Source organism: Ailuropoda melanoleuca, chromosome 9 (genome assembly GCF_002007445.2).
Source record: "Ailuropoda melanoleuca isolate Jingjing chromosome 9, ASM200744v2, whole genome shotgun sequence".
NCBI classification, from domain to species: Eukaryota; Metazoa; Chordata; class Mammalia; order Carnivora; family Ursidae; genus Ailuropoda; species Ailuropoda melanoleuca.
In genome coordinates this window covers 93,509,258-93,533,445 of record NC_048226.1, presented here as the reverse complement: position 1 = coordinate 93,533,445, position 24,188 = coordinate 93,509,258, and the positions used below count along the sequence as shown (strand labels likewise).

General features: G+C 49.3%; 1 protein-coding gene across 1 annotated transcript in view; it reads left to right on the top strand.

Annotated features, from left to right (window-relative positions):
- ADCY8 (adenylate cyclase 8) overlaps positions 1-22,596 on the top strand; it is a 266,226-nt gene extending 243,630 nt beyond the window's left edge. The window contains exons 14-18 of the mRNA XM_002917618.3: positions 2,031-2,189; positions 10,104-10,250; positions 17,804-17,896; positions 19,240-19,354; positions 22,109-22,596. Of these exons, the coding sequence (XP_002917664.2) occupies positions 2,031-2,189; positions 10,104-10,250; positions 17,804-17,896; positions 19,240-19,354; positions 22,109-22,596 (1,002 nt within the window). The remainder of the gene's footprint in view (positions 1-2,030; positions 2,190-10,103; positions 10,251-17,803; positions 17,897-19,239; positions 19,355-22,108) is intronic.
- The last annotated feature ends 1,592 nt before the right edge of the window (positions 22,597-24,188 follow it).

The window sequence follows — 24,188 nt, the reverse complement described above, 5'->3', positions numbered from 1 at the left end:
ATCCATGAGCATGGAATATTTTTCCATCTTTTTGTGTCTTTTTCAATGTCTTTCAAGAGTGATTTGTAGTTTCTAGAATATAGATCCTTTACGTCTCTGGTTAAGTTAATTCCGAGATAACGTATTTTTTGGTGCTATTGTAAATGGAATGGATTCCCTAATTTGTCTTTCTTCAGTCTCATTGTTCGTGTATAGAAATGCAACTGATTCCTGAGGGGTAAAATTTAGAGATTCATCAGTTGCATACAACACCCAGTGCCCATTCCATCCCATGTCCTCCATAATGTCCATCACCTGGTTACCCCATTCCCCCCACCCACCTTCCCTCCAGCAAACCTGTTTTTGCCCTAGAGTTAAGAGTTTCTTATGGTTTGTCTTCCTCCCTGATTTCATCTTATTTCATTTTTCCTTCCCTTCCTATATGTTCATCTGTTTTGTTTCTTGAATTCCACATGAGTGAAACCACAGGGTATTTGTCTTTCTCTGACTGACTTATCTCCCTTAGCATAATACCCTCTCGTTGCATCCATGACGTCAATGCTCCTTTTTTAGATCAAAGGTGGCGTACTGTACACACTTCTCTCCACCTTGGAGACTAGTCTGTCAAAGTATAGAGAAACACTTCTCCTTTTTTTTCTTTTTATAGCTGTAGACAATAGTTTATTGGACCAACAAAATGAGCACCCGGGTTTCCAGCTTTTGTTATTACAAATTCTGCTGAAGGAGTAATCTTGTGCCTCTGTGTTTCCACTAAGACTTTCACATAAGACAAAGGAAAGAAACTAGCTGAATGTTCTAAGCCCTTGAATTCAGGGCATCTAACCATGTGTTCGGCCATGCAGTATATTGTCCATTTTGACAGTTAAAGACTCAGAAATAGGGACGCCTGGGTGGCTCAGTCAGTGAAGCGTCTGCCTTAGGTTCAGGTCATAATCCCAGGACCGAGTTCCGAATCGGGCTCCTTGCTCAGCGGGGAGCCTGCTTCTCTCTCTCCCTCTGCCTGCTGCTCCCCCTGCTTGTGCTCTCTTTCTCTGACGAATAAATGAATAAAATCTTTAAAAAAAAAAAAAAGACTTGGAAATAATGGCATCCCCAAAGTGGTGGTAAATATGGTTTAAGAGATTCTTTAAAAAGGAAGCTGTCTACTCTATAGTGCAGGGAAACTAAGACAAAAGGAAACTAAAAATGTGCATTGAGTACCTACTGTGTGCCACGTGCCTTCTCTGAAACTCCATAAATAATTCTTCTTCCAGTCCTGTGTGCTCACTGGTGTTCATCCCAGTTGTAGAAATGAGGAATGTGTGATGAAGTCACGAGTCCAGGTTACATCATTTGAATGTGGGACCAGGACTCTAAGTCACATCTGTGTCACAACTTAAAATCCACAATCCCTCCATTTGTTTCTTTCTCTTGCCTACTGCTGAAGAGCTCAGACTCTGGAGTAGGACTCTGCAGTTAGCTCCAATCCTGGTGACTTTGGTCAAGTCACTCACCCTGTTTGCTTGGACTTTCTCATCTGCAAAATAATGATTGATAATGATGCCTCCCTACTAGGGTTGTTGTGTGATGAAAGGAGTGAATAGATGTATGTTTCTTAGAGTAATAGCTGAGACGTAGAAAACACCATCTAAGTGTTTGACGGCTTTATTATGGGAACTTACTTGTGGAGTCAACAAATATTGATGGAACGTCTCCCCTGTGCCGGGCATGGGGCTCCATGGAAGGATATCACTGAGCAGGTGAAGGGACTCCTGACCTCACAGCACCTACAATCTAGTAGACGACACAGTCATCCCCAGACAGTCACACAGTCACAAAATCATAGGTGCCTTAATGGGAGGAAGGGAAGGTACACAGCCCCATGGAGTCTAATCACCCCCCAATCTCTTGAACATCCGATGTTCAGCTCGGACTCTATTTTGATGGTGAAGGGTTCCACAGAGGCCTTCTCCCCCTCCCACCCTGTCTGCCTGAGCCCGTACCCCGGGATCTCACCCCTTCCTTCTCTCTGTCTCTCTCACACATGGCAGCTGGAGTATACAGCCCGCCTTGACTTCCTCTGGCGGGTACAGGCCAAAGAGGAGATCAATGAGATGAAGGAGCTGAGGGAACACAACGAGAACATGCTCCGGAACATTCTACCCAGCCACGTGGCCCGCCACTTCCTGGAGAAAGACCGAGACAACGAGGTGAGCCCAGGCTTGTCTGGCCGGGAGGAAGGGTGGTGGTGGGCGGGGTGCTATTGGACACACTGGTCCCGAGCTCTGGGAAAATCCCGCTGCCCTCGCGTGAGCACTGAGAATGGAGACCGTGCTACCCCAGAGAGCCAGGCTACCCAGACTGCCTAGCACCACCCAGTCTACGGAGGGCCTCCCCAGCCTCAGGTACGTCGTCTGTGAGATGGACTTCATGGGAGCTCCCTCACGAGAAATCTGAGTTTTATATGAGTCTGTGTGTGTATTTATGTGGATCCATGGAGTGGGCTCTCCAGTGTCTTGCTATGTGGCTAAGAGGTTACCATTGATGTTACCTGCTGATTCACTGAAGACTTTTGGGTTTGTGACCCTTGCCTGAGGGTAGAACTAGGAGAGACCCCCCTGGGGTCCGTTTCCCACCCCAGCTGCCACAGCAAGATCAGTGGAAGAGAAGTAAAGGGGATGAGTCAGTTGCTGCTTGAATAATCCTCACACACCCGGGCCCTGGAGGTCTCCTGGAGGCTAGTCCAAGCACCCCCCACCCTCCTCGACAGATGGAGTTCTCTGGAATCAGCTTCAGGCCTGCTTTTCTCAAGACTCCCCAAGGTCAGGGTCTTTATTGCAAGAGCTTCTTGACAAAGCCAGGAAAGTAGAGACACTCCTGCTGTGCTTCGGCCGTGACCACTGGAAGGAGCAGGCGAAACACGGGAGCCCTCAGAGGGAAAACCAGAAGAGGAATGAAAAGAAATCTGCTTTTCAGTTAATACACTAAAACAATGAGGTATCTGGGACCAGGGGAGAAGAGCAAGAATCTACTGGCTTTATCCTGAAAGGAAGGAAACCACCCAGAGATGCTGAGGTCATCAGCTATGGTCCAGGCCAAACGCCCACAGAGCAAAATAAATGGCAGGTTCAGCCTGAATCATCAAAGACATGTTCAATCCAATGTCTCGTCCTGATTCTTTGAGGTTTTAAATATTTAAATAGTTCGCACTTGACCAGGCTGAAACACAAAGTTTTGACATGGCCTAGAGAATGTTCGCAGGATAAATAACCGTTTCCTGAACACCTGTCATGTGCCAGGTACAGAGACAGGCAATGGATATAAATGATTTTTCGTTCTAGTTACAGTCTTAAGAGGAGAGGTCGTTGCCCCACGTTACTGACGAGGACTCGGGAGCTCAGAGAGGGCCCTGACATGCCTCCCTGTATGGAGGCCAAGCTGTGAGTCAGTTCCAGTCCCGCAGATTTCTTCTTCTGTGCTGCACTGTCCCTCCCATGCCTCTGGGGGGTTGGCAAGACTAGCGTGTGTGTGACAGACAGAGTAACATGAGAAGGGGTGACAGGCAGAGGCAGGAATGCTGTGACCTGCGGGAACTCCCAATATCCTGTCTTGTTATTGTGAGAGGAATTCTTAGCTTCTCTTCTTGCTACAAATCTGAACTACGATACAAACCTCTGAAAGTCTGATTGGGGTCTGGACATGATAAGTTTGGGGCCCAGCCTCCATGAGGCCATAGCACTGCTCATGCATGTAAGGGGAAAGGGGATAAGAATGATTATCCCCATTTCATAGAAGAAGAAACTGAGGCACGGAGAAGTAAGGACACAAAGCTAGTGAGTGAGCAGTGAACTTGAATTCACACCCAGGTCTGTGCCACTTCAAAGCTGAATCTTGTGTTTTGTCCCATGTTGCTGTTAGGGCATGAGCAGGAGAGAAGGGGCAACAGTGACAAGCCATGACTCACACCGTCTAAACACAGGCGATGCACAGAGCCTTGCCCCCTGGGACATCCTGTCCAGGTGGTTCCAGCTGTGTCACCCCACAAAGCTTCTGGAAGCTTCTGCTATTCTGCTGGACTTTTGACTTAGATTAGTACTCACCACCCCAGGGCAGGAACTTTCTCACAGATGAGGCCCCCTGAGCTGGGTCATCAGTGTCAAGCAGGCTTTTGCTGAGTCCCAGGAAACGCATTTGCTCATTGTAGCTTTTTTAAGACCTGCAGAAAGGACATAAGGAGGGCAGGTGTCCCCGGTGCTTTAAAGTGCCTGCAGCACAAATTCCATCTCTGCCACTTGCCAGCTGTGTGACCTAGGGCAGCTTACCCAACCTCTCTGAACCCACTTTTTCATCAGACTCATGAGGAAATGATTCCAATTTTGCTGACTTTGGTGTGAGAACTCCATTGAGTAAGAACACGTGAAGTGCCCGGAGCAGCCTGGTGGCCAGGTGGGTTCGGTATGGAAGGGCTGGGTGGTGCTCTCAAAAGCCTGCACCCGAGATTCAATCCTGGCTGGTCTCCTCACTACCTCTGGAACTGAGCAAGCCATGAAGCCCTCTGGACCTCACTTTCCTCACCTACGAAGTAACAGTCCTTTGCAACTTCCTCCAACTGCTACAGTGTTTCCATGAGTAATTGTACCTAAAGCATCTAAACGGTGCTTGGCCCGTTTGAGGAGCACTCTGGGTTGTTGCCGTTGTTTTTGGTACAGGTGAGCCATCATTATCTTTTTGGTTCCTTTGCAATCCCAGCGCTCCCCACCCCACCAACTCACTCATTCACTCAGCAAGTATTAAGGGAACCCATGTACCAGGTGTTGTTCTAGATCCTGGGGGTTAAACAGTGAACAAAGAAAGGTCCTTGCCGATCCGGAGCATGCGTTTTCATGGGCAGATAGACATGAACATGAATAAATATACAGGATCGTGCCCAGTAGTGATCAGTCCTCCGCGGACAGAAGAAGCTGCGTAAGAGAACAGAGTAGGTGAAGGGAGTGGGGTTGACCTTGGAGGGTCTCTCCAAGGCGGTGATGTTCGCACAGAAAGCTGAGGATACTCATAAAGTCAACCAGCCTCAGACCTTGTTTCTCCCCTGCAGAGAGGTGGCTTAACTCCATATAAGAAACACAGGACTTAGGGGCGCCTGGGTGGCACAGCGGGGCGCCTGGGTGGCACAGCGGTTAAGCATCTGCCTTCAGCTCAGGGCTTGATCCCGGCGTTATGGGATCAAGCCCCGCATCAGGCTCCTCAGCTATGAGCCTGCTTCTTCCTCTCCCCCCCCCCCTGCTTGTGTTCCCTCTCTCGCTGGCTGTCTCTATCTCTGTCAAATAAATAAAATCTTTAAAAAAAAAAAAGAAAGAAAAAAGAAACACAGGACCTGGAATCAGGCAGGCCTAGGTGCCCAGGACCAAGAGCCTGTTGAGTCTTCATTCTGATATCTGGGTGGAGCAGAGAGTGCATATATGCTCAAAATCCTCTACGAAGCCCAGACCAGAGGGCGATCGAACAATCATAGCTTTTCTATATTCATCAATCCCTCCCCAGTGTGCAGCGCTCTTATGTTCTTTGAGCCCAAAATAACAAGAAACAGATGGCATACTCCAAGCAGTCGATTGGGGAGAGTTGAACAATGGGGCTGTCTTTAAAGGTGTAGGTAGGTGGCTCGCGCTCTTCCATGCCCCCCCAAATCTCTCAACTCCTTTGTGCACAGCACAAATTCCATCTCTGTTATTAACTAGCTGTGTGACCTAGGGCGGCTTACACCACCTCTCTGAGTACATATCCTCATCTGATTCATAGGAAATAATACAGACCTTGCTGAGTCAATGTGGGAATTAAATCGGGTGAGAACATACGAAGTGCTCCACGCACCCCGGTGCTAGGTGGGTTTGGTATAGACAGACCACCTGGTGCACTGGAAAGCCCAGTGCCCTGGGTTTGGTTCCTTACAGCCACTTTCTTCACCAGCTAGCATCTGACCGAGAGGACTGAGCCTCCTGCCACCCCAGTCCCACCCCTCTACCCTCCAATGGGATGCAGCAGAGTCAAGATCTGAACTCAGGTCATAGGTCTTGAAGTTTAGGCACTGGGAACCCCAACATCGCTTGTCAAATCAGCCATCTTTCCAGAAAGACTTAACCAGATCCAGTTTCCAGTCCCAGTGACATTTATCCCTAGGCGTTATCCTGATTATTGTTATTGCTCGGGTGGTGGTTGTGCTCCTGGTGTTTGCCTCTTAGCAACAGGAGCGGCAGCAGCAGCATGGACTCCGGAGTCGGGCTGCCTGGGCAGGCATGGATTCCAGCTCCGTGTCTTAATAACCACGGGTCTTTGTAAATTACTTAATGGCTCCATGCCTCAGTTTCCCCACAAGTAAACCAAGATCATAACTGTATCTAGGTCCTGGGGTTGCGAGCATTCAACACAGTGGTGTGTGTGCAGCCTTCTGTGTTGTGCTTGTCACACAGGAAGCGCCCCATTGCTGCAGCTGACAGTATTAGCATTATTTGTATTATAGAAGCAGTCGGAACATTCCGATTGTTGGCAGAGGCTGTGAAGTAAAACTAGGAGGCTGGGAGGAGCTAGAATTTGTGAGAACACTCAAGCGGATAAATAATTGATGAGAAACCCCTGGGGACCCCCCTTTTATCACAGTGGCATTTATATATCACCAGGCAGAAGTGGGAGGCCAGCTGGCCCACTGGGTCATTACGGACTGGGTTTCAGAGGGCTCTGGTAGGGTTTTCTCTTTTCCCTCTGTTTTAAACAGAAAATAGAAATAACGGGTGTTATGGGCTGAATTCTGTCTCCCACAATTCCTATGTTGAAGTCCTGACCCCCAGTCCTCTGGATGCAACTGTATTTAGAGATAGGGTTTTTTAAAGAGGTGATTAAGTTCCAATGAGGTCATCAGGGCAGGGCCCTAATCTACTCTGACTGTGTCCTGCTAAGAGGAGATTAGGACATGTACACACGCAGAGGGGAGACCATGTGGGGACACAGGGAGAAGAGGGCATCTCCAAGTCAAGGAGAGAACCCTCAGGAGAAAACAGCCACTTCTGGGGCTGAGTCCAGCTCCTTCTGGGGTATCACTCCATTGCTCAAGGCCAAGGTGAATGCCCTCCCCTTAGAAAGCCACGTGTCATTGCTCTGCTCTCGACCACCATCTGCCCTCCCCACACCCTGCCCAACCCAGCCCAGTGCAGCCAGCCACCACCAGCCTGAGCTCTTTTGGACGAGGACCAGTGAAGGCGTTCATTCAGATTTATCAGGCTTGAAGCTCTGATCTTGACTGAGCTTGAATCAGGGACACCATCTTTCTCGGACAGAGGGCATGAAAGCCAAATGAGTCAAGCCCAAGTGTGCAGAGTGGGGAGGGCCCCGAAGGTCCTCCAACCCTGGTTTTTCCACTGCAAGTGGTGTGATCCAGAACAAAGGCTTAACTCCTCTCTCTCTCTCTCTCTCTCTCTCTCTCTCTCTCTCTCTCTCTCTCGTTTTCCTTATCTGTAAAGTGTCAATAAGAATCAGAGCTTACTTCACAGGATCATTGCAAGGATTAAATCTTTGAATTCCTATGAAAACGCTTGGTAAACTGATGTTTCCTGCAAAGACCAGGGAGGCATGACTTCCAACAGTTTAGGGCATTTACCTCGTACCAGACGCTATGGACAGCTTGTGTGATAGTGCAGGCATCCAAAAAATACGAACTGGATGATTAGAATGCACTAAGATGAATGGCATGGGGTCTTTGCCTCGTGGAATTCACGCTAAAGGAAGAGACAGACAGCAGGTGAAGATGCAAGCGGCCGGGGTGCTGCCACAGCACGTCGCTCTGCCTCCTGACCCCAGCTGTGGTCTGGGAAGGTTCACAGAAGACATGGTATCGACGTGTCTAGTGAAGGCAGAAAATAAGCGTTAGCCTGGTCAGGGAGGTTCACTTCAAGAAGGAAGAACATGTCCCATCAGGGGACAGTATGAATCAAAGCATTCAAGTGTGAGAAGTGTGTGTGTGTCTTTGTTTGGCTCTTTCAGAAGCAGATCTTGAGACAAGGATTTGGGTGAAAGTAATTCGCTTGGATGTGGTTCCCGGAAGCCCAGACAGGCAGAAGAGTGGGAAGGGAGGGAAGGGCTAAATGAGGCATTATCAGACTAGTTACCTCTGTGGGGGACTGGAGCTCAATCCCACTGGGAATCCGGGGACATGTTGACAGCATACCTCACAGCTACCTGGCCCAAGGGGTGAAGGAGCTGAGGACTATAAGCCAATTGCCATCTGTCCCTGGTTGAGAGCAGCTCCCCAGGGACATTAATTTCCTGGAGCGGTGAGCCCAAGGCTCACGGGGGCAGAGTGCCCTCTAGTGGTCAGAGGAAAGCTCCATGCAAAGCAAGGCAAGGGTCCACGGGGGGACTTCTGGGAGAGAAGCGGTCAGTCAGGATACCTGCGGCACCTGCTACCACGCGCACACAGGAGTACGGTGCTTCGCTGTTTCTGGAACACGAGGTCCGATGCAAGGAATCGCAGGCAATGAGGCAGAAAAGGAAGGTGGAGGCGAGCGCATGCATATATGAATATATGTCATGCTGCTGTGTTTGAGCTTTATCCTGAGGGTGGTCGTGGGCCACTGGCAGGTGTGAAGAATGGGAGTGGCATGGTCTATATTCTGTCTTTAATAGGTCACTGTGGCCACCATGGGGAACTTGCCTCGGGATGGGACAAGACAAGTCAGGGAACCCAGTGTGGGGAGGACAATGGGTAGCCCTGATAATAGCAATGGCAGGAGGGGCAGAAAAAAAAGTACTTGAGACAAGAAGCCAGCAGAATTTGGCAATTTATTGAATCCGGATGTGATGGGGAAGAAGGCAGACGTCAAGGCATCTCCGAGCATCTCTAACCTTATGACTCGGCAATACTGAGAGCATGAGGGGAAGGTTAAGGTGGAGAGGAGATGCATTTGGGTGTGGCATTTACAGCTTGAGTGTGAGAACAACCCAGCTTGGGGCCCAGCAGCTGGGAGCCCGAGAACAGGAGCCAACTTGAAGACCGGAGTTCAGAGGCTCTCCCACCTGAATGCCGGTGAAAGGTGGAGAGTAAACGAGATGGCCCGGGTAAGTGCGTGAACTTTGGACCTGGATGTCAGTCAAAGACAGAACCACAGCCATCACCGCCATGTCAGATGGAAGGTAAGCCCCAAAAAGGCATCTCTGAAGGAGCCAGGCATAAGGAACGCAAATGCGGCATCACTGAAACAAGGAAGGTTAAGAGACTTGTGGTCTGGGAGTGATGACCCCACCGACCGGCACAGGTGTCCCGGAAGACATGAACCGAAACCTGGGTGGTGATTTTTTCCACTTTGGCCGGCAGTCTGACCAGTTCCGGAGTCACTTGATCGCGGCCTGACGTGGGAATGAACGCTGCCAAGGTGGGGACAGGCAGTGGAGGGAGCTGGTTTGGGAAGTCTGCATTAAGAGGAAGAGAGATGGGTGGATGGTGCTTAGTTTCCCGGGGGTTCTTAGTTTCCAGGGGGTGTCATACTATTCCATGTAGGGGACATTTGGAGAGGGGAGGGGTGCGGAGGAGGAGGAGAGAAGAAACAGAGGAAAGGATCACTGCAGGAGGAAGTTACTAAAGCAGTTAGAAATGGGCTGTCAAGACATCCGGTAGAAACGTTGAAAATGGAAAAAGGAAGACTCATTGTCTGCAGTTGAAGCAAAAGGGATGAAAATAAATAGGAACATAGACACGAGTGTGAGTATTGAAACAGTGCTGGGTCACTGCCAAGAGCCTCAGTTTTGCCACAGAGGTCAGAGACGAGATCACCTCTTGAGTGGAGTTGGGGGTGAAGTTAGGGAAAGTGGCAAGGGTTTGGACTCGCTGCTAGGAGAACAGAGGAGGAAGCTGACCAAGGACAAAGGGTGGGCAGTCAGAACTCGGGGCCCAGCCGAGGCTGAGACCATGAATTGTCAGTGGCCCCAGTACACGTGGCTATCGTGTTGATGGGACAGTGTAGGAGCCGCATTCTGGGTCCTCTCCGCGGGCATCTGTGCTTGAGCGCATACAGCGGGGCATCACCACAGAACCTCGCCTCTGACGACTGTTTCTGGCTCCCTCTGTGTGTCTCCCTGTGCAGGAGCTGTATTCTCAATCCTACGATGCCGTCGGGGTGATGTTCGCCTCTATCCCAGGGTTCGCAGACTTCTACTCTCAGACTGAAATGAATAACCAAGGAGTGGAATGCCTGCGCCTGCTGAATGAGATCATTGCTGACTTCGATGAGGTATATCAAAGCCTCGGAAACCTACAGTCCCCGGTGGGCATCCCTGTTGTCCTAGCATCACATTCGCTGTGCTAATAGCCACGGTTTGCACTCACAGAACCCCAGGCTGCAGTAGGGACAGAAACACGTATTAGCTAATTTAAGTACCGTGTGAGAGAAGCACCATTGTTTTCCATCTGGGGGATCGAGATCGGAAGCCTCAGTGAGGCTGGGTAGTCTAACCCAATGGCAAAGAACCATCAAATGGCAACACCAGGACTTGATTGCAGGCCACTGCGACGCAGGCACTGGCATCGCGGAGACTGGGCACTGATGGGGGCATTTCTCCCTCTGCTCAACGTGCCAGAGATAAAACCATGAATTAGCATTTGGTCACAGACCTAATGCAAGTATACACATGCCCCGATAGTGCTTTCTCCCTTTAGGCTCCGTGAGTGTAAAGAACACACCACATGGGGGGATATGCTCTTACTGCACTGTATTTACATTAAAAAGACTTGGCAGGAGTGACCCCCCCATCTTCTAGTTTGAAGTAGGGCACCATTGTCCATCCATTTGCCCAGGCCTAAGAAAGGAAGTGATTCACCGAGAAAATGCTAGGAAAGAGGCCATGTAGAGATGGGGGTTCAGCTGAGGTCTAGCCTCCTAGCCTGATCCCCGGGGAGCTCAGGAGCCTAAGTGGTACCACAGAGTTGTTTCACACTGAGGCGAGGGGGCCAAGTTTTGTACACCTGTGTTGGTCAGCCATTGGTTGTAGGCTGCCCCTTGATGGGGGAGGTTGCCTCACTTCCCAGGCATTTCCAGCAAGGGGGTTCCCAATGGCCCAAGGCAGTTCTCCCACAAAGGGTACAACAGTGCCCTGTCAGCAGCCAGACCCCATGGCATTCTTGAGAATGGCCCCACAAAGGAGATGTGTGGGGGCCACCAAGAGCATTTGTGACATCACCCAACAATGTCCTCTCCCTCGATCCCCACGTTCCATTTAGCTACTGAGTCCTGTGGGAAACTTCTTGATGGCTCTTTGGTCTGCCCCTTCCTCAGCATCTCCTTGCCTTCGCCATCTTGCTTCTCCCCTGGATGACTGCAGCATTCCCTAGCTGCCCCTTCCTACACCTCACCTGTCACCAAAAGCACGACTGTCTTTTCACAACCCTTTGAAACCTAAAGCCCATCAGTGGCTCCCTTTTGACAACTCCTCCCTCGTCAGGTCACCTGAGGCTTTCCTCTTGCTGTGCCTGTACGCTCTCCGGCCTTACCTCCCACTGCCTGCCACCTGGTCTCCCACCCACCACCCGGCTGCTTACAAGCCATTATGCCCACCTGGCTGTTCCACACTCTGCTCTTTCTGCCCCCAAGTTACACCGTCCTCACCATACCCTGTCCTGTCTCCCTTAACCCCGTGGCCAGCAGAAACCTAATCCTGAGCAGTCCATTCAAACAGCATCTCTACTTCCGACACCTGTTTTAATCCCCTTCTATCCAGGTAAACGTGGTCACTCCTATTTCCATGAAAAACTTGTACCCTGAAACCTTCCATCATAGAGCCTGAAACCCTTCAGCATACAGATCTGCCACCCCCACTAGCCACAGAGTTCTGGGGCAGAGACCCATCTTATTAATATAGGTGCTTACCTGGTGTTGCCACAAATGAAAACCATTTCAATATATAACATGCCGTTGTGACTTATCTCTCAACAAAACCCACAGGGTAGGAATTATTAGCCTTCATTTAAGTAAGCAGCACTGAGGCTCAGGGACACCAAGAGAGCCCAGGCTTTGCCACCACTAAGGAGCCCTGCCAACGTTTGAACCCAGGTCCTCCATACTGTTTTGGTTTTTAACCATTCACTGGCAGTTATGGTTCCAGTTTTGTAGTCAAAAAGACAACAATGGCCATTTTCATTGTTCTAGGGAAGGGGTGGGGATCAAGATGACTCAGACACAGTCCCTTCTTGTTTCCAGGGCTTCACAGTCTAGTGAGGGACAAGATGGACTGAGTCGCCTTTACCCGGGAAGTCAGCGATTAAGTGTCCTCATACAGAGGGCCTTGCATTGTGGAGAGTGGAGGGTGATTCCATGATAATAGTACCTTTATTCCAGCTCTTTGTGGCAGGCCATACGCTCATAACGATACAAATTATACTCTTATGTATCCTGTTAAGTCCTCAGGGACTTGTGCCTAGAACATAGGAGATGTTCATAACAGATGCTTACTAAGTATTTGCTAAAGGGATCAATCAGTCAGTCAATCAATTAATTAATGGAGGACAAAAACCAGCTGAAAAATAGCAAGGTGAAGATAAACTAGTGTAATCCAAAACATATCTTTAAATTAAGGAAATTAAAATAGCTGTATTTTTAAAAACCTGACTGAAGGATGAGCCATCAGAATGTTTTATTTTAAATTCTATAGCCTCCCACCCCCTAAAAGTACTCACGAACATGTTTTTAAATTGTAATAACTAAATATAAATTAAATTTTCATCTCCGTGCCCCAATTTGTAGACACCTGGTGTCTTACAAAAAATCAGACAGCGCCCCTAGTGGTAGAGGGGGGTTTTTGCAGAGGGAAGTTGGATTGGCGGGGAGAGGGGAAGATTGATTGGTCCGGGAGCTGGGTTTGAGACCAGGAGGAGGAGGAGAGGAGGAGAAGCTGGAGGGAAGTGAGAGAAGAGAGGAGGGCAGAGATGAGAGGGAGAACCGAAAAGATGATGTTGGGGAAGATGCGAAGAAAGGCGAACCCTCTTACATTGCTAGTGGGAATGCAAACTGGAGGAGCCGCTCTGGAATACAATATGGAGATTCCTCAAAAAGTTAAAAACAGACCTACCCTACGACCCAGCAATTGCACTATTAGGTATTTACCCAAAGGATACAAACACAGTGATTCAAAGGGCACCTGCACCCCAATGCTTGTAGCAACAATGTCCACAATAGCCAAACTATTGAAAGAGCCCAGATGCCCATCAACAGATGAATGGATAAAGAAGATGTGGCATATATGTACAATGGAATATTACTCAGCCATCAGAAAGAATGAAATTTTACCATTTGCAATGATGTGGGTGGAACTAAAGAGTATTATGCTAAGTGAAATAAGTTAGAGAAAGACAAATATATTATTTCACTCATATGTGTAATTTAAGGGAAAAAAACCACAAATGAACACAGGGGAAGGGAAGGAAAAATAAAACAAGACGAAATCAGAGAGGGAGACCAACCATTGAGACTCTAACTCTAGGAAACAAACTGAGAGTTGCCGGAGGGATGGGGTGGGGGATGGGGTAATGGTGACGGGCATGAAGGAGGGTACATGATGGAATGAGCGCTGGGTGTTGTATGCAACTGGTGAAATCACTAAACTCTATCCCTGAAATGAATAGGACACTATGCGTTAATTAAATTAAATTTTAAATAAAAATTTTTTTAAAAAGGAAAGAAGAGGAGGAAAGGGGAGGAAGTAAAAGAAAAGGGGCAGAGGAGGAAGAGGCAAGAGCATCCAGTCAGTAGAGCACTCCCTGGCCTGCCAACCCCAAGCACTGTCAGCTTTCCCCACATGGGTCCTCGGGACACCCAGACATGACTTCTTCCTTTGTGTCAAAAGAGAGCCTCTGTGTTCTGCCCTGGTGAAGCTCCAGCCAGATGCCCTGGTGCTGGCTTTAGTAACGATTCTGCTCTTCTTGCTGGTACAAGTACCACGGGAACCTGAGAGCATGTGACATTCCTTCTTGGCTCAGAGGAGAGCAGAACATAGCACTGAGCACATGCTCCAAGACTGGGTTTGCAATGACCCGATGCCGGGCTCCTTGCCCCACGGCCCCTGCTTTGTTGAAGGCAGAAGGGTGCTCCCACATCTCAGCACTCCATGTGGACAAGTTAATTAATAAAGGGGCTGATTAGAAACCACATTATGCCCCAGATGCTTTTAGCTGTATGGTGGATACATTTGCTGCATGGACATTCGATGGAATAATGAAGCCTCTTGCTGCCTTCTGATTGACTTCTGAGGAGCAGGCAGCTTTGCTTGGGCCTGAAATTGGCCCTTGGCCAAGTTGTTCCAAGAGAAGAGAGGAAGGAAGAGTCCCCTGTCCCTGCAGGAAGCTGGGGAAAAGCAGTTGTAAGGAGAGAGAGGGAGGGAGACGGGCAACCGAAGATATGTCAAGATCCCCGAGCTAACGTTTTAACAGTGGCAGGGCTGCGTAGAGACCAAACCTGCTGAGTGGTGAGTGAGGGCAAATGTCAGACATGGTCCCAGGCTGAGGACGTGCAGGATGACCCAGCCACTTCCTTTCCTGGGTGCAGTTGGTGGAACCTTCACTGGGGCAGAACAGTGGCTTCATTTTAGCTCAAGAAACAAAAATAATAAACAACGGCTTCCTCAGCTGTGAATGGGGAACACACACACACACACACACCCAAAGCAATCACAAAAGCACCTGCCATTGTTTTCCTTGTTTCCCAGAAGGTTTCTCTCCTGCTGGAATTTTTCATGTTTTCTTAGTTCCAGATTAATTTGGAGAGGATGCCTGTAGCAGGATGTGTGTAGAAAACCCATCTCGTCTTCTCGGTCTGACCCACCTGTGGCATGATCCCCTGCGCATATCATAGTCTTAAAAGGAGACCAAGAGTTGGAGAACCAGAAGTTATATCTAAATACCTGCTGACATAGGGGAATAAGAGGCTAGAACTTAGCCCTGGGAGCTAAGGGAGGTTTGAGTCTTGAACCTACATCTTCCACTCAGGGCTGGCTTCGTGGATGTGTGACTTGTGAAGCGTGGGTAGTGAGGCACAGTCAGAATCTGGGTATCGCTGAAGGTGAGCTAAGAATTTCCTGAAAGGTTAGATGTAAATTATGATGTTTTTATCCAGAACAACTGGAAAAGTGGAGACACCATTAATCAAGATGGCAGGTGGGTAGAGGGGACCAAGGGTGTAGTTTTGGGAATGGCAGTCTAGAGATGTCTCTGAGGCCAGTAATAGGGATGTCACTGAGCAATTTTGTGCAGAAGAGTCTGATGGTCAAGGGAAAACACATACATATGGGAATCTTCAGCAAAGAGATTGTGTTGAAAGCCATAAGCCATCATGAGATTGCAAGGGAGCAGGTTATTTCTTTTAAAGATTTATTTATTTATGTAATGGGGGGAGGAGCAGAGGGAGAGGGAGAGAGAGAATCTCAAGCAGGCTCCCCACTGAGCATGGAGCTGGACACAGGGTTCGATCCCACGATCCTGAGATCACAACCTGAGCCTAAATCAAGAGTTGGACGCTTAACCCAGGCACCCTAAGGAGTGAGTTTAGATGGAAGAGAGAAGAGGTCTGAAGCCTGAGCCGTGGGGCCACCGGCACTGTGAGTTAAGGAAGATAAGAAGAAACTAGCAAAGGAAACTAAGGAATTGCCAGTGACATGGAAGTAAAGCCATGAGTGGGCAGAAACCAAGTGGGAAAGGTGGGTGAGATCCTGCTGACAGGCCAAGCAGGGTGAGGCCAGTGGACGGGCTATGGGAGTGGTCATCGCAAGTCTGGACAGGAGTAATGTCACTGTCAAAGAAGGGACTCAGGACGCCGGTCTATAGTGGATTTAGAAAAGAACAGGGAAGAAGTTAGAGGCAGTGAGGAGAGAAAACTCTTAGAGGATTTTTATAGCAAAATAAATGTGGTGTCCATAAGGACTTTTTTTAAGATGGGAAAAATAACCACAGTCCTCTTCTTACCTCTTCGAGCGTACCGTGCATTTTCCCCAACCTCCAGCCCTCATTCATGTTGTCCTCTCTGTCCAGATACTCCCCCCAGCCCTTTCCATGCCCCCAGCTTCCCAGCACACAAAGCCATGCACCCACCTTCCTTCCTCACTCTTAAAAGTGAAGCTCAAAAAGAACGATTTCTCAACATTTGCTGCAACATGGACGGCACTGGAGGAGATAATGCTAAGTGAAATAAGTAAAGCAGAGAAAGGCAATTATCATATGGTTTCTCTCATCTATGGAACATAAGAACTAGGAAGATCTGTAGGGGAAGAAAGGGATAAAGAAAGGGGGGTAATCAGAAGGGGGAATGAAGCATGAGACACTATGGACTCTGAGAAACAAACTGAGGGCTTCAGAGGGGAGGTGAGGTGGGGGAATGGGATAGGCTGGTGATGGGTAGTAAGGAGGGCACGGATTGCATGGTGCACTGGGTATTATATGCAATGAGTCATGGAACTTTACATCAAAAACCAGGGATGTACTGTATGGTGATTAACATAATATAATAACAAAATATTAAAAAAATAAAAATAAAAAAAATAAAAGTGAAGTTAGAAATCACTTGCTCAGGGAAGCCTCCAGATATTATCAAAATGCTCCATTCTCCTTATTCCTATACCTTGTATGTTTCCATCATGCATTTTACTAAAATTGAACTATGGCACATTTTGTGTGATTATTTCTTTAACGTGTGATCTCCACCCCTGCCTGGACTGTCAGCCCTCTGATGGCTGGGACCTCCCCTCTTGTTCATCAGACATCGCAGCAGCTCAATGGATAGTTGCTGTGTTAGTTTACTGCCGCTTCTATAACAAATCACCACCAATTTAGTGACTTGAAACATCAGAAATTTATTGTTACTGTTTGGAGGTCAGAGGTCCAAAATGGATCTCACAGGCTAAATCAAGGTGTCATCGAAGCTGTGTTCCTCCTAGAGGCTCTAGGTGAGAATTCGTGTCATTGCAGTTTTAAAGGCCACCTGCATTCCTTGGCTTGTGGTTCCTTCCCCGTCTTTAGAACTGGCAGTCACACCTCTGACTCCTGCTTCTGCCATCACATTGCCTTCTCTAACTTTCCTGCCTCCTCCTTTGACTTATAAGGATGCTTGTGATTACGTGGAGCACCCCCAGCTAATCTAGGGAATCTCCCCATCTCAGGATCATTAACTCCATCACATGCGCAAAGTCCTTTCTGCCGTGGGCCGGTAATGTCTCCACTGGTTCCCAGGATTAGGACATGGACATGTGTTGGGGGAAGCAGAACGGGAAGCCACAGGAGGGTTTTGCACAGAGTGGGGACATGATCTGACTTGCCGCTGAATGGGGTCACTCTGGCCACCAGGCTGGGAGTATGCGGGTGAGGGAGGGGGCAGGTAGGCCATGGTGGTACAGCAACCAGATGTAAGCCAACAGTGGCTCAGACCGGGATGCTGACAGTGTTAAGATTCCAAATACATGTTGAAGGTATAGCCAAAAAAAGATTTGTTGATGGATTGGGGAACCTTTGTGATTTCTTTTTTGAACCAGTAAAATAACCATTGATTTCAAAGATTCAGTGCAACAGACCTACTCCTTAAAGAGTATCTGGGCGCACCCATCGCAGCGCCTGGCACTTAGCAGGTGCTCAGTAAACGTAGGTTGACTGCCTAAAGGCATGATTCTCTGAGAGAAAACCAGCTGTCTCGAGGATGCCAAAGCAGGCAGAAAGCAGTCCTCACTATGAGCTGGGAGCCTGTTTCAGGAAAGCACCCCCATCTTCTGGAAGAATAAGCACCAGGACTAACATCATTGCCCGGATCTATTTCAGCTGCTCGGCGAAGACCGGTTTCAAGACATTGAAAAGATTAAGACCATTGGCAGCACCTACATGGCCGTGTCAGGCCTGTCACCCGAAAAACAGGTAAGGGAACACCTTGCGCTGGGCCACACCATATGGCAGGCGCCTCACTGTTGTCACGTTGCTGAAGGCAGGGAGGCCGCCATCACCAGGCTGCGTGACGACTGGTGGGGAGAGCATCTCATGACCTGGATATTCTAGTTGTGTGATATACATTTGTTCCAGTACAGTCTACTGGATGAAATGTGCTTCTTTATGATGGAGAACCCTCTAGGCTCCATTCTGAACCTCACCGTTGACTTGATGAACAAAATCAGGGCCCAGAAATACCCTGATATGACTTAGTTGTGGGTGTTACCACACTCCTGATACCAGCCTGTGTTCTTATTCTTACAGTCTGTAAGATTAATAATAGCTCCCACTCTTTGGAGGGCTGACTGTGGGCCAGGCACTCGTGTCAAGTAGGAACACTAACATCTGCCTTCCAGTGTGAGTGGATGATTTACCTGGGACCGTGTCATGCTCCCCACAAAAATCTACATGGAGATGAATCTAAGTTACTGGGAAGAAGGAATCCTCATTTCTTCTTCTCACCCTTCCTTCGCTTGCTTTCCAACTAAAAACCTAGAAACATTCCACGAGCAACTACCTGGGAAGACACCCATACTAGTCACTGGATGCCCACACGTGGCACTCGATAGCAGGGTCCACAAAGTGCAGCCTGCCTGCCAGATCTGACCTACCATGTTTTTGTCAATAAAACTTTATTGGAACATGGCCATACCCATTTATTTATAGTTTAACTTTGTTTCCTTTCAAGCTAAAATGGCAGCATTGAGTAGCCATGACAAAGCCTAAAATATTTACTACCTGGCCCACCCCTGAAACGCTTCGCCAGACTCCGCTCCGAATGGGCACAGAGCGCTTTCATATACACAATCTCATGCAAGCCCTGGGAGGCAGGCAGGGCACGTATGCAAATCCCCGTTTTATAGATAAGGAGATTGAGGTTCAGAGAGGTCCAGAGGCTTTCTCTGCCTTCCCCTCGGCGTTCCATGAGCAAACGCCTATATGAAACATCCCTTCAACAGACGGTGTGAACATTGCGATGGAAATACACAGATTTCCTAGATTGGAGCACGTGCACGCACACTCGTGCGCACACACACACACACCAGTAAGCATACTCAGGAATACACGGTCATCAACCCGATAACACAAGTGCAGATGTGGGGGAAGGAGTATAAGCCACGCGTGTTACACTCACTTGAGCGTACAGAGGCTCACACACCTGGTGTTCTCGGTCTCAGGGGCGCGCAGGTGGGTGAAGACATAGGGCAGGTCCCTGCTGCAGAAAAGTTCATGTTGGCCAGAGTGAATGAATTCTTCTCTCCCCTCCGCTCCAGCAATGCGAAGACAAGTGGGGACATTTGTGCGCCCTGGCCGACTTCTCCCTCGCCCTGACCGAGAGCATACAGGAGATCAACAAGCATTCCTTCAACAATTTCGAACTCCGGATCGGTGAGTAGCTGCTGGGGGTGTGGTGAGTGGGGGCCCCTCAGAGCTGGCTGGCCTGGCTCCATCAGACCCTCCCATGCCCTCGGCCATGGGTAGCTTTCTCCTGTGAAATGCAGCAGGCTCAGTGTGACCTTGCCAAGGACGGGGACAGCCTCAGCTCAGGCCTGTCTGGCCTTCTTCTCACTCAGGGTGCCAGAAGCCAGGGAAAGTTCCTGGCCTGTGTGCAGAAATACACAACAAACACTATACCCTGGCTACCTTTCCGCTAACTTACCTGGGCAGTACCCGCCCACACAAGGCCCAGTAGAGGGAGGGAGCCAATCTGTCACTTCATTCCGACCTCATGTCATCTGATGCTGTTGGTCAGTATGCTGCTCCCTGGTTCTTCGGCATAAAGCAAAAGCCGGTGTCCACTTCTGAGGATGTCAGATGCTGTGTTGCGCAGGGACAGACAGAAAGCCTTTTGGCTCTTCCCTTGGCCACACAGCTGACCGTTCCTTGAGCTTAGAGACACCCTGGAGCCACACAACAGTGCCACCGAAACCATAGCAATGTGAATAGTGACCCTTTACAATGTGTAACTTGCCAATGTCTTCGGCACCCCTGCTGATTCTCAAAGGCCTCTTCCAGCACAGTGTGAACACCCCTGCTCTCGTCCACATTCTCATTTCATAGTGGGTCAACTCAGCCCCAGACAAGGAGAGTGATGGCCACTTGGGCAGGGACCCCAGGACGACAGGACAGACCTGTGACGTTCTGGCTGCCAGGCTGCAGGCTAACACAACCTTTGCTGCCGTGTCTGGATTTTACATGTCCTCTGGCCAGCATGCCATCTGACGGACTTAGCTCTCCCTGAGTAGCTTCTAAGAACCAAGGGTCAAGAAATGCCAATATCTGACTTGTCAGATCTAACAAATGCCGTGCACCTTGTTCACCAAAATAAAAAGTCCTATTTTATGTTTTAGATCTATGGCTGGGATGTTTGGGGCTTGTTCCCACATGTTCTATCGACCCTACGTGTCCTTTCTGAAATCATTGACCACACACTTGAACCAGGACTAAAAAAGCACAATGTCAACCCTGAACAAAGCAGGAGATGTCGCTGGGGCCAGGGCCAACCCTTGGTGTGAAATCTCAGAGTGCTAGCATCGTTCAAGGTTTAGAAGATGATTTTCCTGACTGTGCTGAGCACCTCCGTTTGTGTTTGGGGTCCGTTGCGACCGGCTCCACGACGTTAGGCAAGCCATTCGAACCCTCTGAATGCCAGTTTCCTCGTGTGCAAGCTGGGCGTGACATTATTTACCCCTGCCTCTGGTAGTAATGTGGAATCAGATGGGGCAATGCCCATGAAATGTTCTGCAAATCATGGAGAGATCTCCATCACGCGGTCCACAAGGCCTGCTTCTCCGATTTCTCAGTCACTTCTATCTGATTTTGTGTGGGGCGGGGAGGGGTTTGCTCTCCCCTCCGCCTGGAATGATCTAACCCAGATGTCTGCATGGCTTGTCCAGTCTCTGTCTTCAGATGTCTGCTCAGAAAGGCCTTCTTCCTTCACCACCTCCTCCAAAATGCCCCCTCCCACCTCTCTCTCCCTCTAACCCAAATGGTTTTTCTTTATAGGCTTTATGATTCATTGATATGTTACTTTTTTTTGTTTCTGTCTCTCCCCAGTAGAAGGTAAGCTGCATGAGGGCTGGGACTATGTCTCTCTTCTTTTCCACCATTTCCCCCACGCCTGGAACAGTGTTGGTACCCAGCAGGTGTCTAGTCAGTTTGGTAGAATACAGGAGAAATTCTGAGTCTACTAGAAGGAGACATATGTGACCACGAACACGTTTAGTACAATGCTGTTATTCCTAGAAGAAGCCTATGTTTCTTAAAAGAGGAGTCGCTGAAACTGTCTTCAAAGGCGTTTGCCAAATAAACCGTGGGATTGGGCAGACATGGTAGTCCAAGGAGAGAGATGGGCAGGGACAAGGCACAGAGGTGCGTGATGGCCGGCAGGTGAGGGCAACTCCAGCACTTCGGGGTGGGTACAGTGCAAAGAAAGGTGAAGGGGAGAGTGGTGGTGAAGGAGGCTGACAAAGCTGGCAAGAGCCAGATTCGGGAGGCCCTTGGCTGTGATTCCAAGGCACATGGACGTCATCCTGTAGGCCAAGGAGCCGTGGTGGGTGTTTGAAGTGGGTTGGAACTCGGTCAGATGCGCCCCAGCAAGATCCCTTCTGCTCCAGCAGCGATGTGGAGGACGGTCTGCAGGAGGACAAGTCAGGGGACGGGGGCGCTGGTTGGGAGGCTTTGGCATGGGCCAAGGGAATGATGCTTAGGACCTGGATGCAGACCGAGAAGGAAAATGTCTACCTGAGCTCTCAGAGCACTGGAACAGCAGAGGCTGGAAGACACCCAGCATCCTGATTCCTGGGCCAGTGCTCTGTCTGTCCCAGCAGCCGAGATAAGTCAGCGTCCATGTGAGAATAATAATAATTTCCTCTTGAGCACTCCCTGGTTGTCAGGGACCACGCCAAGGCCTTACTTCCATTATCTCGATTCTTCTTCCAATTTTCAGATGGGAAAAGTGAGGTCCACGTAGGCTAAGGCACGGACGCAGGTCACCCACATAATGCATGACCAAGGCGGGATCTGGGCCCTGAAGTTTATCCGCAGAGACCACCTCCTCTCTGGTCACTGTCCCAGGCAGGGCTGCAGACACCTCAGTGATGTCCCTCTTCTCTCATCTCTCGCTTCTTTGGTCACCTGCAGGCATCAGCCACGGCTCGGTGGTAGCCGGCGTTATCGGCGCTAAGAAACCGCAATATGACATTTGGGGCAAAACCGTGAACCTGGCAAGTCGAATGGACAGCACGGGGGTCAGCGGCAGGATCCAAGTCCCCGAGGAGACCTATCTCATCCTGAAGGACCAGGGCTTTGCCTTTGACTACCGAGGGGAGATCTACGTGAAGGGCATCAGTGAACAGGAAGGAAAAATCAAAACATACTTTCTGCTGGGAAGAGTCCAACCCAACCCATTCATCCTGCCCCCGAGAAGACTGCCCGGGCAGTACTCCCTGGCCGCGGTCGTCCTGGGCCTTGTCCAGTCCCTCAACAGGCAAAGGCAGAAGCAGCTGCTCAACGAGAACAACGCCACGGGGATCATCAAGGGTCATTACAACCGGCGGACTTTGTTGGCACCCAGCGGGCCAGAGCCCGGAGCCCCAGCCGAAGGCACCGACAAGTCCGATTTGCCATAAGAGCATTTTCTTTGTGTTTCTTTTTTTGTATTTCTTTTATATATAAAATAAATATACTAATAAAAAGGTTTAATTTTTTTTAGAACAAGGATGGTTTCGTTGGTCTTTGGCTACGCTACCTTGAAGATAGGAGTTGGGTTTCTCTTTCATCACAGACCTTTACTGACCACCTCTTATGTACAGGTTCTTCGGGAAGCACAGATAAATAAGACCCGGTCCCTGACCTTGACAGGCTCACAGTTGAGTGTGAAAGAGGGACGTGTAAACAGATGTTTGACACGCCTGCCATTTATTGAGCTCCTGTGGTGTGCAGGGCCCAGTGGCCAACTCTTTACATTATGACCATATGTAATCCCCACAGTACCTTATACGTACCTTCCAGCATATACTGAGCACCTACAGTGTGCCTCTGTGTTCCTAAGCTCCAGAAAAATCCTGGCAAAAGTCTTGCCCTCATAGAGCTAGCATTCAGGGTGGGGATGATGGATCATATTCCTATAAACCAATATATGAATGGTCTACTTCCAGATAGGGGTAGAGGCAATAAAGAAAATCAGGTAGGACGGTGGGGATAAAGAACTGGGGGTCAGGGAGGCTGTTGAACTGGAACCCACAAGGAAGGCTTCTTTGAGGCCTTTGTGTTGAAGATTTTCCTTAAATGATGAGAAAGAAGCACCTGGGGAGAAGTGAAGGAGTCAGAAAGAATCGGAAAGGCCCAGAAGTGGGATCAAGCCCACGAGATCTGCTGGAGGAACAGTGATGAGGTCATGAGGGCAGGAAGGGTTGCAGGAGGGCTACACCCTCTCCTGGGAGGACTGCATCCTACACTCTTCTCCCCTGACCACAAAAACTCCCAGGAAAGTTTCGTGCAGATGAGAGAGCTCAGCAAATTAAAGGATTTTTCCCAGATCGTGTAGTTAGCTGCCGGACTAGGATCAGAACTCTCGGTCAGTCAACGCTGACTGCTGTCACAGGTGACTCCCATTTTAGTGGCTAACACACAGCGAAATTGCTGTCATTCACAACCTGTCGGACATGTGTGTGGGGGGCGGGGGCTCCATGCCGTTGATTGCAGGACTTAACCTCCTGCCGCTGAGGATGTGGGAAATGTCCCAGCACGCTGGGTTGAGAGCTCCCAGGGCAGTTCCTCGAGGTGCACGGACTGCGGTTCGAATCCCCCACTCGTCAGTGGGTTGATGTTGGGTTAGTAGCATAAACTGGGCACCAGAGATTCTTCGCCTGCCACGTGGGGCTAGTCACAGAAGCCCCTGTGATTTAGAATTTTGAAGTTTTCAGATTTAAGAAATACAGTTAAAGTATCATACACTAGGGAACATCCCCAAAGGGGTATGAGGCAGTGCGCAGTAATTAAATCTGTTAATAATGTTCTCACAATACACGAATATTCACATCAAGGAGCGTAACTGGAGTCTGTAAATAGGACTCATTTCAGGGCATGTTTTGCCCCCAAGTTCATTATAAAACAAATGATTGTCCACCCACGATGCCTCACAAGGCTGCCATGCAGCTGACAAGTGACAATGCGTCTCATCACCCAGCAGCTCGACCCTCTCCCCCACCCAGCATAGCTT